Source organism: Loxodonta africana, chromosome 15 (assembly GCF_030014295.1).
Source record: "Loxodonta africana isolate mLoxAfr1 chromosome 15, mLoxAfr1.hap2, whole genome shotgun sequence".
Classification (NCBI taxonomy): Eukaryota; Metazoa; Chordata; class Mammalia; order Proboscidea; family Elephantidae; genus Loxodonta; species Loxodonta africana.
This window is the reverse complement of record NC_087356.1, coordinates 13,390,216-13,403,960: the sequence shown is the minus strand read 5'-3', so window position 1 is coordinate 13,403,960 and position 13,745 is coordinate 13,390,216. Positions and strand designations below refer to the sequence as shown.

General features: G+C 41.7%; 2 protein-coding genes across 3 annotated transcripts in view; one reads left to right on the top strand and one right to left on the bottom strand.

Moving 5' to 3' along the window:
* Positions 1–13,745, top strand: part of LOC111751558 (uncharacterized) — a 360,216-nt gene that overhangs the window by 109,563 nt on the left and 236,908 nt on the right. The gene's annotated exons all lie outside the window — the stretch shown is intronic.
* On the bottom strand, positions 2,602–9,329 carry LOC100671670 (sulfotransferase 1C4-like). Its single transcript, XM_023552637.2, has 2 exons — positions 7,970–9,329; positions 2,602–2,777 (listed from the first exon to the last, which is right to left on the bottom strand). The coding sequence occupies exons 1-2, from the start codon at positions 8,142–8,144 to the stop codon at positions 2,602–2,604; spliced, it is 351 nt and encodes a 116-aa protein (XP_023408405.1). The 5' UTR covers positions 8,145–9,329.

The following is a 13,745-nucleotide window of genomic DNA, read 5'->3' as shown; positions in this document are numbered from 1 at the left end:
TGACCAACTGACTGGAAGAAATCCATATTTATGCCTATTCCCAAGAAAGGTGATCCAACTGAATGCAGAAATTATTGAACAATATCGTTAATGTCACACGCAAGTGAAGTATATCGATAGGGAACTGCCAGCAACTCAGGCCAGTTTCAGAAGAGCATGTTGAACTAGGGATATCATTGCTGATGTCAAATGGATCCTGGCTGAAAGCAGAGAATACCAGAAAGATGTTTTCCTGTGTTTTATTGACTCTACAGAGGCATTCGACTGTGTGGATCATAACAAATTACGGATAACATTGTGAAGAATGGGAATTCCAGGACACTTAATTGTGCTCATGATGAACCTGTACATAGATCTTGGCTTCAAGTCAGGAAAGGTGTATGTCAGGGTTGTATCCTTTCACCACATCTATTCAGTCTGTATGCTGAGCAAATAAACCGAGACGCTGGACTATATGAAGAATAATGGGGCATCTGTGTTATGCAGATGACACAACCTTGCTTGCTGGAAGTGAAGAGGACTTGAAGCACTTACTAATGAAGATCAAAGACCACTGCCTTCAGTGTGGATTACACCTCAATGTAAAACAAAAATCCTCACAACCGAACCCGTAAGCAACATCATGATAAACGGAGAAAAGATTGAAGTTGTCAAGGATTTCATTTTACTTGGATCCACAATCAACACCCATGGAAGCGGCAGTCAGGAAATCAAAAGACGCATTGCATTGGGCAAATCTGCTGCGAAAGACCTCTTTAAAGTGTTGAAAAGCAAAGAAGTCACCTTGAAGATTAAGGTGCGCCTGACTTAAGCCATGGTATTTTCATTTGCCTCATATGCATACGAAAGCTGCACGATGAATAAGGAAGACGGACGAAAAATTAGTGCCTTTGAATTGTGTTGGCAAAGAATATTGAATATACCATGGACTGCCAAAATAACGAACGACTCTATCTTGGAAGAAGTACAAAGAGAATGCTTCTTAGAATCAAGGATGGCGAGACTACGTCTTACATACTTTGGACATGTTATTAGGAGGAATAAGTCCCTGAAGAAGGACATCTATCATGCTTGGTAAAGTAGAGGGGCAGCGAAGAAGAGGAAGAGCCTCAACCAGATGGACTGACCCAGTGGCTGTAAGAATGGGTTCAAGGATAACGATTGTGAGCATGGGGCAGGACCAGGCGGTGTTTCGTTCTGTAGTACATGGGGTCTCAAGGAGTTAAACTGACTTGATGGCACCTAACAACAGCAACAGTTAAAGTAGTACCCTTTGGCATCAAACCCTGGTGGCGTAGTGGTTAAGTGCTATGGCTGCTAATCAAAGGGTCAGCAGTTCAAATCCGCGACTTGATGGCACTGGGTTCTTTGGCATCAAGGGATTGTTAACAAAAATGTAAACGAGGACAGTGAAATAACATGGTATGATTTAGTTATAAACTGATCAGATGATCTGGAATATGCCTATGTTTTTAAAAATTATCCATCCAAATTAAAAAAAAAATTGTCGTAGAGGACTTGAGAACTCCCAAGAATGTGTCTATGGAGGGCTTATAGGACAAAACCCAAATTACTTAGCGTAGCCTAGAATATGCTTCACAATTTGGCTTGAATTATTTCCACATGTTTTGACACTTTCCACAAGCACTCTGGTGTGACACTGACTTTGCAGTTTTGAAAATATGGCACATGTGGGACTAATACATCCCCATACCACCTTCCCCCACAAAACAAACAAACAAACAAGCAAACAAAAAACAACAATGAGCAGGATTTCGTTTCAGGCTATGAGTTTTTTCATGCATTCATTTTTCAAAGATGAGATCATAAGTCAGTTGTACGGAACAGATTCCTGGAGAAACGGTGTTATTCAAGATGATCAGGTTCCCATGCCAACCCACCAAAGTATATGTAATTCCGTAATTTACCTCAGATACATTAAAAAAAAAAAAAATTTTTTTTTTTTTTTACATCACATGTACCCAGAGCCTGGGATCCATCCATATAGGATGTATATACACACACACATATAGCTTAGTGGTTAAGAGCATAGACCCTAGAAATAGAAATCCTGGGGTCAAATCTTGGCTTAGCTTCCTATTAGTTATGGGATCTTGGACAAATCATAATCTCTCTGGGCTTCAGTTTCTTCATCTGTAAAGTGGGGATAAAATCAATGTGTTGGGAAGAGTAAATGAGTTAATACATGGAAAGTGTTTAGCTGATGCCCAGCACATGGTAAATGTTATGAAAACCTTAGTTATAATTCTGTCATTTGTTATAATTCCATAGAAAGTGCACAGTAAATTTCACCATTTGACACCAGGAGCCCTTGATACTAAGACTTCCTTGGGTTCCCACATGGGAAAGCAGGGAACCCAGAGGGGGAGGACTATATCAATAATTCTTGACCCTTGTAACTTATTGAACACTTCATTTAATACAGAATTAGTACCTCTCTATTGTTAAGTAAAATTGCTAAATAAATTTTTAAGATCTACCTAGATTTGCATGAGGGAAGATAGTTTTCTTCTGATATTCAGAATTGGGGGTTAAAGGGAATTTTTTCCAGTGTGGGGTAGGCTTTCAGACTCTCAGCTCCTAAACTGTCCATCTTTCTGTGAAGATTATGGTTTTGTAAATTAGGGACTTACCAGAGGTGTTTGCTCTCATCCACTCCAAGAAAGGTTGCCGAAGATGAATGGGAGCCCATCTACTTTTCTCAACATCTCCATCGTTCTGTATCAGATCTACAATTTCCTGTGTCCAAGTGGTTCCTGAAAAAAAGTAGAATCAAAGAACTGAGGAGTTGATGATTAATTTTCTATAAATCATAATTTAGAAAGATCTTATGCTGTAAGAAGAATTACATATTGTGTTGGGCAAATTGGCTGCAAAAGATCTCTTTAAAGTGTTAAAAAGCAAAGATGTCACTCTGAGGACTAAGGTGTGCCTGACCCAAGCCATGGTGTTTTCAGTTGTTTCAAATGCATGTGGAAGCTTGACACTGAAGAAGAATTGATGCATTTGAGTTACGGTGTTGGCAAAGAATATTAAATATACCATGGACTGCCAGAAGAACAAACAAGTCTGTCTTCAAAGAAGTACAGCCAGAATGCTCCTTAAAAGTGAGAATGGCGAGACTTCGTCTCACTGCTTTGGATGTGTTATCAGGAGGGAGCAGTGCCTGGAGAAGGACTTCAGGCTTAATAAAGTAGAGGGTCAGTGAAAGAGAGAAAGACCCTCAAAGAGATGGATTGACACAGTCGCTAAAACGATGAGCTCAATATAGCAACGATTGTAAGAATGGTGCAGGACCGGGTAGTGTTTTGTTCTGTTGTACATAGGGTTGCTATGAGTCGGAACCGACTCTCTGACACCTAACAACAGCATAAAAAAAATACCTTATTTGAGTTGCTTACTATATTGAGTTAAAATTAACTATTATCTTGTCCTCACCAGAAAGGGTGAGGGCAATAATGTATCTTACTCATTTTTGTACTCTAATGATGTACTTAAAAAATCTGAATATGCCTTCACATTTCTAGAAAATGTGAATGCAAATAGCCCTGGTGGTGCAGTGGTTAAGAGCTCAGCTACTAACCAAAAGGTCAGTGGTTCCAATCCACCAGCTGTTCCTTGGAGACCCCATGGGGCAGTTCTGCTCTGTCCTATAGGGTCACAATGAGTTGGAATTGATTTGACGGCAATGGGTTTGGGTTTTTTTTTTTTTTTTGATAATAACCGTAGAGAGCTGAGTTACACTAGTCCTTCCTCCTAGAGTCATCAGTATCTTCCTGACTTCGAGAACAATCTGATGCCTGCCCTTCCATGGACTCTGTCTGTTAGCTGGCAACTTCTCAGATATGGATGTTGACTTGAGCTCCATTCTGGCAAGCCGTAGCATAGCTTAGGCAAGCTCTGGCAAGAGGAAATGTTGTATAGCTGACTTCTTGTTCTTCTCCATTTCTGTCTACATATTTCATGCTTCAGGATGTTCCTCAAGATGCTCAGTTTAAAATAACTTCATTATTTGTGAGAACTGCTGTTTTTATTTTCTACCCTTCTTTCTTATCTGGATGCAAAGATTCATACTGTAATAGCTGACTTCCCTTCTGTGTCAGGTGCCCCACTCAAAAGCATCAGGTCATACATATAAATCACCATTTTCAGTAATTTTGGTGTGAGATGTTACAATCAGGGCAGGAGGGAAAGAAAAATTATAGTGGGCATATCAAATTGAAAATTGAATGGCTTTTGTGACTGATGAGATATAAGACTGAAGCAAAGAAATGAATCATAGAAATTATACATTTGGGTACCTAAGAAAATGTTGGAGCCTTGGTGGCATAGTGGTTAAGAGCTTGGCTGCTAACCAAAAACTCAGCAGTTCAAATCTACCAGCCACTCCTTGGAAACCCTATGGGGCAGTTCTACTCTGTCCTATAGAGTTGCTATGAGTTGTAACTGACATAATGGCAGGAAAAAAAAGAAGGAAAATGTTGGGTCACTGAAAACATATGGTGGATGATAAAGGGTTCAGGGATGTGTTGCCCAGATTTCCCTTCCGAACTGAAAGATTTCTTCCTCCAGCTGCTGGAAATGCTGCTGGCGGACAGCTCTTAGCTATTTATCCCTACTTGGAATTTTGGCTGGCTGAGAGAGTTGCTTTGTGCAAGGTCATACCCCCTTCCTGGGCAGCTTGCATCCAATGGCTGGTTGACATGGTTATAGAGACTCAACCTCTAACCCCAACTACAATGACATGAACTCTGAATAGCCATCCTAACTTCACCTTCTGCCTCTGCCCAGTCCTGCTTCCTCCCCTTCTCTTTCCAGGTAGTGTTGCCAAGAGCTCTCCCAGTTAAATATCCCATACACTTATTTCCACACTATTTCCACTCAGAGTCAGCCTCTCAGGAAACTTGACCGGAGACATGGACAGAAAAGAAATTGGTTTGGGTGTTAGGATAATGATTTTAGGATTATGACAGATTTAGATTCAGTAGCAGACTGGAGCCTGGACTCTAGCAGCTGGAATGTGTTGCTTTCTTTTTTTTTGTTTGTTTTATTGAGTTTTTGATGAAAATTTACACGTCAAGTTAGGTTCCCATTTGACAATTTCTGCACAAATTGCTCAGTGACATTAGTTACATTTGTCACAATGTGTCAGCATTTTCTTTAGAATCCTTTGTGTTTTGTTGGTGACCCAGAGTAATACTGGTTGATGCCTGTTGTCTCAGCATAATTATTAACCATGCCCCCTTTCCTTCTCAAAAGTGTCACACCCTACTATTACCTTGTGTTGTCTCTCACATGTCTCAATATATCTCTCTTTTCCCGGAGCTATAGCCCCAGGAAAAATATTCTTTCCATTTTCCGGGCTTGATCTGGGAAGAGTCTGTCTTCACGAGTCCACAAGAGCTAAGTTACTCACTAGAATAAATTTCTGTTTTTACAATTATTCCCCATTTACAAACATATTATTTCTTTTATACACCTTTCTTCCCCATGGAAGGAAGCTGGTAGTAGGTTGATCTTGGATAGCTGCACTTGCTGTGTAAAAAAAAAACAGAACAAATTGTCCATGTTAATTCTGCTATTTTGTTCCTCAGGGAAACCAGACAGAGTCTGGGTTGATAGAACTGGCAACTTGATCAAAGAAAGCCCAAGGATCATCCCAGGCTATGCGGCTAAAGCTGTTTACAAAGCACCAAGTGTAATACCAATCTGTCATTCATCTGATTAATTTCATCAGAATGGACAGTCAGTTTAGATATTTCTGGCTCTAACATTCGCTTTGTTGGCTGCCAGGATACCGCTCGCTTCTGGCTTCTCTTACTCTGCCCAACTTCTAAGTGATAAATTTCTCAGGACTTGGTCAGGTGCTTTCTTTTTACTCTCCATTTGCTTCTTGCGTGATCTCATTGATTCCCTCCACTTTAAATAATGTCTATAGTAGACACGGTTTGTGGCTTCCCCAGATCCCCTGTACTGGGCCGTTGCCGTCACCCCTCCAGCTGCTGTGAGTGTTGGCTGCTAATGTCTCACAGCTCTCCTCTTTGCTGGAGAAGTGTCCTCCTCTGGAGGGAGGCTCCTAACTTGGGAAGTAATGCCCCCCTTCCTCTCCCCACCATGGATCGGGCCAAGGCTAGGCTTTACTTTAGATGACATCTTTGCTTGGACCCTTCCTCTCCCCTATCCCAGCAATACACTTGGAAGTTTTTTACTGAGAATCCTCTTCTCAATAAATCATGTACACCTGAATCCCTGTCTAAGGTTTTGTTTTAGGGAATATAATCCTAAAATTCCTGTCATGGATTAAATTATGTCCCCCCCCCCCCCCCCAAGATGTGTGTATCAATTTGGCTGGGTCATGTTTCCCAGTATTGTGTCATTTTCCTATATGTTGTAAATCCTGCCTCTATGATATTAATGAGGGAGGATGGGAGGCAGTTATGGTAGTGAGGCAGGACTCAATCTATAAGACTGCATTGTGTCTTGAGCTAGTCTCTTTTGACATATAAAAGAAAGAAGTGAGTAGAGAGATGGGGAACTCATACCACCAAGAAAGCAGTGCTGGGAGCAGAGCACGTCCTTTGGACTCAGGGTCCCTGCGTGGAGAATTTCCTAGTCTGGGGGAAGATTGATGAGAAGGCCGACAGAGACAAACCTTCTCCTAGAGCTGACACCCTGAATTTGGACTTTTAGCCTACCTTCCTGTGAGAAAATAAATTTCTCTTTGTTAAAGCCATCCACTTGTGGTATTTCTGTCATAGCAGCACAAGATAACTAAGACGATTCCACTGTATATTAGCAACTCTAATGTTATCTTCAGCTACAGTGAGCTTCACGCTGTACTGGACCCCATTACATCTCTACTTGGTGGTCTTAAAGTCATTTCCAACTATATGCCCAAAACTGAACTATAGACTCACCTTTTTGCCTCCCTTACTTCAAGGCTCTGTAACTTTCCCTCTCCCAGTCTTTCTTAACCCCAGTCCATGGCACCACTCACTTGATCAAGCCAGAAGAGGGTCACCCTTGATTCATCCCTTTCCCTCACCATTCAAGTAATTTTGTATCTAAAATACATCTCACATTTTTTCCCATCCCTCCATCTTTACTGTCACCTCCCTAGTCCAAGCTACTATCTTTCTCATCTGGGCAGTGGAAACATATACACATCTTGTCTTCCCAATTCCACTGGAGATCCCCTTCAATTGCTAACTGCTTTGTAGACTCTACCTCCCAGTCTCAGACCTAGTCCTCCTCCAGACTTCATAACTCAGCACTTGGCACTGTTATCCACTTAATCATTCCAGCCATCTTGGAGTCATCCTTGTTTCCTTTATTTCCCGTATCACCCACACATTTTCCATCAGCCAGTCCACTTGGTTCCATCTGCAAACACAAACCTTCTTCCCCACATTCATTTTGTAACAATGACATTGGCTCAGAGTTTCTTCACTATAATATCCTTGATCTAAATTAGCATCCCTGGTATTCACTCATTGTACCCTCTACATTTCCTCCCCAGCCCTTACCACGTATTATAATCACAGATGTGTGTAATGACTTGTTTAATGTCTTTCACTCGAGTGGAATGTAAATGCTGGCAGGGCAAAGATAACACCATTTTGCGTATCACTATGGCTGGAGCTAATGTTTGGTACTTTTAGAAGGTTCTTGATAAATCTTTGTTGAGTGAAAGTAAAAATGATTAACGTGGATGATTTTGATCTGAATAATGTGCTTTGGCTAGAATTGGATTTTTAATAAATCAAGCTTTTCTCCCTCATAAAAAATCTGTAGTTTTATAGAAAATTCATTGCTCTTTTGGCAGTTCTGTCTGATTTATAGTCAAGGACACTGCTTCCCTCTGCTCTTGAATTTTACAGCATGGCCCTAAAAGGAGCTGATAAATGCCCTTACTTCCGTTTTCCCCTTCTCAGCTCAATTTACATACCTGCTTTGGGATAGGATGCAATGATCAGGTCATCAGGCTTGGCTTGGAAGTTCCAAATTCTATCGCAGATGTTGCATAGTTCCTTTTGTAGAATGATCCCATCCAGTATTGAAACTTCGCATGGAGGTAGTAAGCTCCATTTTAACTCCCTCTTCTCCCCTTTATCCTTGGCCATTCTCTCTACCTTAGGGAGCACGAATAGAGGAAAGTGAATAGTAAATGAAAGCTGGGATTCACGTAGGCTTTATATATATCCTTGATTCCTTGTGTACAGAGCTTTATCCATTGGTTACAGGTATGTATGTTTATACAAACAAAGAGATAATTTGCATGGCTCTGACATCCTGAGTGAAACTGGAACAAAACCTTTCCCGTTATGCTAGGATAGGCCTTAACCTTCCTTTCTGGCTAGGCTCTGTTAGGGCCCCACATTGATGCTGCCAGAAGGAAGAATGGGAAGAAGCTGAAGCTAAGGGGCTGCCCCAAGTCCAGGAGATCACTTCCTGGGTCTTATGGATGCCCGGAAGATGGGAAATTGAGAGGCATCACTGAAACATTGCCTGAAGGAAAACTCCAGCATCTGCTGTCCCTTCTTCCTTCTCACCCTCTGTCACTTTTCTTACAGAATATTGATTCTTTGTTATAGGATTGGTCATCCATAGAGATTTGGAAATAAACCTTCCTCCAAACTGACCTTCTCTTACTCTTGTTAACATGGCACATGTTAGTTGCAAATGTTGAAGTCACCAGCTGGGCAGCTTTGAATTCCATCCTAATTTCTAAGAGTTGTTGTTGAGTTGGTTCAACTCGGCGACCCTACGTACAACAGAATAAAATGGTACTGATGTAGAGAGTTGTTTAAAGACCTCCGTTTATCTGTTGTGAATGGGAGGTTAGACTAATACTTAGGGCTGTTAATATATAGAGATACTTTTTTATATTAAAAAAACCAAAAACCAAACCCACTGCTGTTGAGTCGATTTTGACTCATAGCGACCCTATAGGACAGAGTAGAACTGCCCCGTAGAGTTTCCAAGGAGCGCCTGGCAGATTCGAGCTGCCGACCTTTTGGTTAGCAGCCGTAGCACTTAACCACTACGCCACCAGGGTTTCCGCTTTTTTATATAGAGATGTTTATATACAATAAACTGCACAAACCTTACGTTTACATTTTGATGAAGTTTTACTTATACGTTCACCCAGGCAGCCACCACCCAGATCAAGATATAGAACATTTTCATCACCTTGGGAGGTCCCTTCCCAGCCAATGCCTCATTGCCACCCCATGCCCAAGGCAACCACTCTTCTGACTTTTAACACCGTAGATTAGCCTTACCTATTTTTGAACTTCATATTGATGGAATCATACAATATCTATTCCTTTGTGTTTGACTTCATTCTTTCAGCATAATGTTTTTGAAATTTATCAATATTATTGCAAGTATCAGTAGTTCATTTATTTCTATTGCTATATAGTGTAATGTTTTACTGTATACAGTTTGTTTATCCATTCTTCTTTTGATGGACGTATGAGTTGATTTCAGTTTTTGACTATTATGAATACAGCTTATGTGACTTTTTATATATATATTTTCTTGTGTGTGTGAACATATGTGCACATTTCTCTTGGGTGTACGCCTAGTATTTGAGTTGCTGAACCATAGAGTAGAAAAATGTTTAACTTTAGGAGAAACTGCCAAATAGTTTCCCAATACACAAAGAAGGATACTTAGCTTTATAACATCAAAAAACCCACCTGACCACCTGTCTGAGTGACCTCCAGAAGGCTTCTTCCAATACTGAGATTCTTCATGCCAGGTACTATGGGAGGAAGGGTAGCCTCTTATTTTTCTCATTTAGTTGTTGGCTCTGGTTGGTGCCTTCTCTGCTCAGGATTGTGTAGCTGACTTTGGATTGTACCCAGTATTGTGCCATGCACAAATGGGCTCTTTGTAACTGTGTTGGAGAATCAGACTTCTACCCAGGTACCCACTTCTACCTGATTTTCTCTTAGCCTTGAAATTGACTGGACCCAGGCAAAGAGATTTTTCTCAGTCACTTTGAAAGGATTTTAGAGCCCAAACTCACTGTTTATTTTCTTCTGGTATGTGTCCTCAGGCATGCTAGGCATTGGCATTTAACCACAAATTCTAAACAGGTCATTGTAAAGGTAAACAGTAGCTCCCTGGTAGTCTGTCAGTAGCCACACCAAAACCCATTGCTGTGGAGTCGATTCGGACTCATAGGGGAAGTCTACCGCAGACTGTAGGAGAGGGAAGCTGAAGGACAAGAGGAAAAATAAGGGGCTTTCACCTTTGTGTCTGCTTCTCGCTCTTTTGAGTATGACCCTAGAAACGTTTCTTCACTCCATCAATGGTAGTTCCTTCTTATGGCAGCAATTGATCCAGTTGCAGCTTTTCCAGAATTTTCAGAACCAGCCTTATCATGCCCTTCTTAGAGACACCAGCACCAGTCAAACAGTGCTCCCTCCTCAGAGGTCTGAGTTTCAGCTCTAGGGCCCACTCCTACAAGCTTCCAAGGTTTAGTAATTCCAATTGTCCTGGAGTTGTTATCCCTGTAATCACTGTTTTCTTTTTGCTAAATTAAAACGACTCAACCTATCACTTATTTGCATATCATAAATTTAACTGCACATCATAAATATGATGGTGACTTTGGCCAAGGGAGAAGAGTTTTTTCCTTTTTAATGTACTGTTTAGGCTACTAAAGCATAACTTTTTTAGTTTTGAAGCCAGTTTTATATGACTTACAATTTTTTTGTTACGGGAAGAGAAAGAAACACAACTTGTTTTTACGTAATCAAAAGGTGTAAATCTGAAGTTTACATGTCGTTAACTTCCGTTAAGTCAGCCCAAACTCATAGATACTCCATGCACAACGGGGATCAATAGGGTTTTCATTGATTGATTTTTCAGAAGTTGATCGCCTGGACTTTCTTCCTAGTCTGTTTTAGTCTGGAAGCTTCACTGATACTTGTCCAGCATCACAGCAACACATAAGCCTCCATTGACAGATGGGTGGTGGCTATGCTTGAGGTGTGTCTTTGTCACCTAGTGCTGCTATTACAGAAATACCAGAAGTGGATGTCTTTAACAAAGAGAGATTTATTCTCTCACGGTCTAGTAGGCTGAAAGTCCAAATTCAGGGCGACAGCTCCAGGGGAAGACGTTCTCTGTCTGTTGGCCCTGGAGGAAGGTCCTTGTCATCAGTCTTACCCTGGACTAGGAGCTTCTCAGCTCAGGAACCTCGAGTCCAAAGGACATGCTCTGCTCTGGGAGTTGCTTCTTGGTGGTATGGGGTAAAAAAGGGAAGCAAGTTAAAAGAACACTTAGCTTGATTATGAGGGGCTCTCTAGTGGAGATGGAGCCCTGGTGGTGCGGTGGTTAAGCGTTCAGCTGCTAACCAAAACAGCAGTTCGAATCCACTAGCTGCTCCTTGAAAACCCTATGAGACAGCTCTACTCTGTCCTGTAGGGTTACTATGAGTCGGGATCGACTTGTAGGCAGAGGGTTTTTTTCTAGTGGGGATGGCATTGAAGCTGAGACCTAAGTATCTCCAGGCCTGACCCGCATTGCCTGGGCTGATTTGACACTACTGCCTCCCTCCTACTTTTTCTGTATAACCTGGAGGAGAGTTATCCTTTTACCATGATATGACTCAGGCCACCCTCACACTTTCTGTTTCCTGTAGGCCTAGCATTACAACCTTTTTTTTTTTTTTTAGGTTTTGGTCGTTTTACATCTACCCTACTTGCTCTTCTCTTTTTATTCCCCACCCACCAGTGAAGGCACCAGGAACATGTTTTCTTGGGGCTTGTTTGGAAGGCCTGTGGGGTCTTGCATACAGGATTGCCCACAAAGAGTCCCTTCTGATAGCAGAATCTTAGGACACAGCCCCGACAGGAGTTTCCTGAATGCCCAGGACATACCTGAGTTCTGAGTAGCCAGGGCATTGTCTACTCTCTTTATTCTGAGTCTTAGCCCTGGAGCCCAATCATGGGACTGTGCCTTTTTTTTCCTACAGTGGGTCTCATGCAAATAGAACTCCAGGTGACCAGTACTTATAGCCAAACTTATTTGATAGCTACATAGATTAAGCATTTCCCTACTTTTATAAAGAACCTAGGAATTTCTGTAAAGAATTCTAACTACTTTAACCAGTATTTTTGAACTCTATCTACAAAGAACACTACTGTAAGATACACTCCTGTAATTAAACTTCCCTGATAATCCATTCTACTTGGATCCACAATCAACGCCCATGGAAGCAGCAGCCAAGAGATCAAAGGACCCATTGCTAAGATGTGCCTGACCCACGGCTTGGTGTTTTCAGTTGCCTCATACACATGTGAACAATGAATAAGGAAGACTGAAGAAGAATTAATGCCTTTGAATTGTGGTGTTGGCAAAGAATGTTGAATATACCCTGGACTGCCAGAAGAACAAAAGTCTGCCTTGGATGAAGTACAGCCCAAATGCTCCTTACAAGCAAGGCTGTCAAGACTTCGTCTCATACTTTGGACATGTTATCAGAGGGGACCAGTCCCTGGAGAAGGACATAATGCGTGGTAAAGTATATGGTCAGCAAAAAAGAGGAAGACCCTCGACAAGATGGATTGACATAGTGGCTGCAACAATGGGCTGAAGCATAACAGTGATTGTGAGGATGGCACAGGACCGGGTGGGGTTTTATTCTATTGTACGTAGGGTTGCTATGAGTCAGAACCGACTGGATGGCACCTAACAACAACCACTAATAAGTAGAGTATAAGAAAGAGAAAAAGTGATCTTGCTTCCCTTTTGCTGTCCTCATCAGTGCTGGCTCACTCCCTACCCTGGCAGAGTGGTCGTGACCCATGACTTTGTACATTATTGTCTTCCCACTCTAGGAACCAGTGTGTCCTTTTTCTAGATTGCTTTAGCCTCCCTGACTGTTACTTCTCTGTACCACTGGTCCCGCTCCAGAGCTGCTGTGTCATTGGCTTCAGCTGCACCCTTCTTGCTTCAGAAGGATTCCCCACTGATCCTTTTTAACCTTTGACTGTCTTCTTGGGGCACTCATGTTTGGTTTCCTGACAGGATGTACATAAGCTAGAAAATATCTCACATGAGACAATTATGTGAAAGTGCTTTAAAAATCGTGAAGAGTGATACATATGGTGGTTTTTTAATCATTGTATCAGGGGAAATGTTGAATAAGTAGGAAATTTCCATGGGACTAGAATAAGGCTCCAAGTCCCTTAGCTTGCTTGGGGGACAGTGAAGGAGACAGGGTATGGCATTTGTTACTCACATGATTGATGAAGGATATTATTAAAGATGTGTTTGCTTATCACAGGGACCCTTTTTAGGAGTCTCTGGAAGATTTCTTTCAGACTTCAGTAATCAAAGAAGCTGTGCTTCCTTGGAGTCATGGGTGGCTCTTTATTTTAAAGTTATTGTGGCTCTCATGTTACTTGCTTTGGCCACCAGGAAGATTGTTTTTGTTACCTACCTTGACCTTAATGTAAAAACAAACAACCAGTTTCTGTGGAGTCGATTCTGACTCATGGTGACCCTATGCGTGCAGAGTACAGCTCTGCTCCACAGGGTTTTCAAGGCTGTGACTTTTGGAATTGGGTCACCAGGGCTTCCTTCCAGGGAGCCTCTGGGTGAGGTCGAACTGCCAACCTTTTAATTTGTGGCTGAGCGCTTAACCATTTGTGCCACCCAGGGACTCTGGCGGTAATGTAGGAGTCCTCAAAGTGTTAATTTTT

Bases quoted from the DNA above. Each gene is read 5' to 3' on its own strand.
- LOC100671670 (XM_023552637.2), bottom strand. From the start codon at position 8,144: ATGGCCAAGGATAAAGGGGAGAAGAGGGAGTTAAAATGGAGCTTACTA. The intron at 2,778-7,969 runs GTATGTAAATTG...ACTTTTTTTCAG, and splicing joins TGCATCCTATCCCAAAGCAG to GAACCACTTGGACACAGGAA.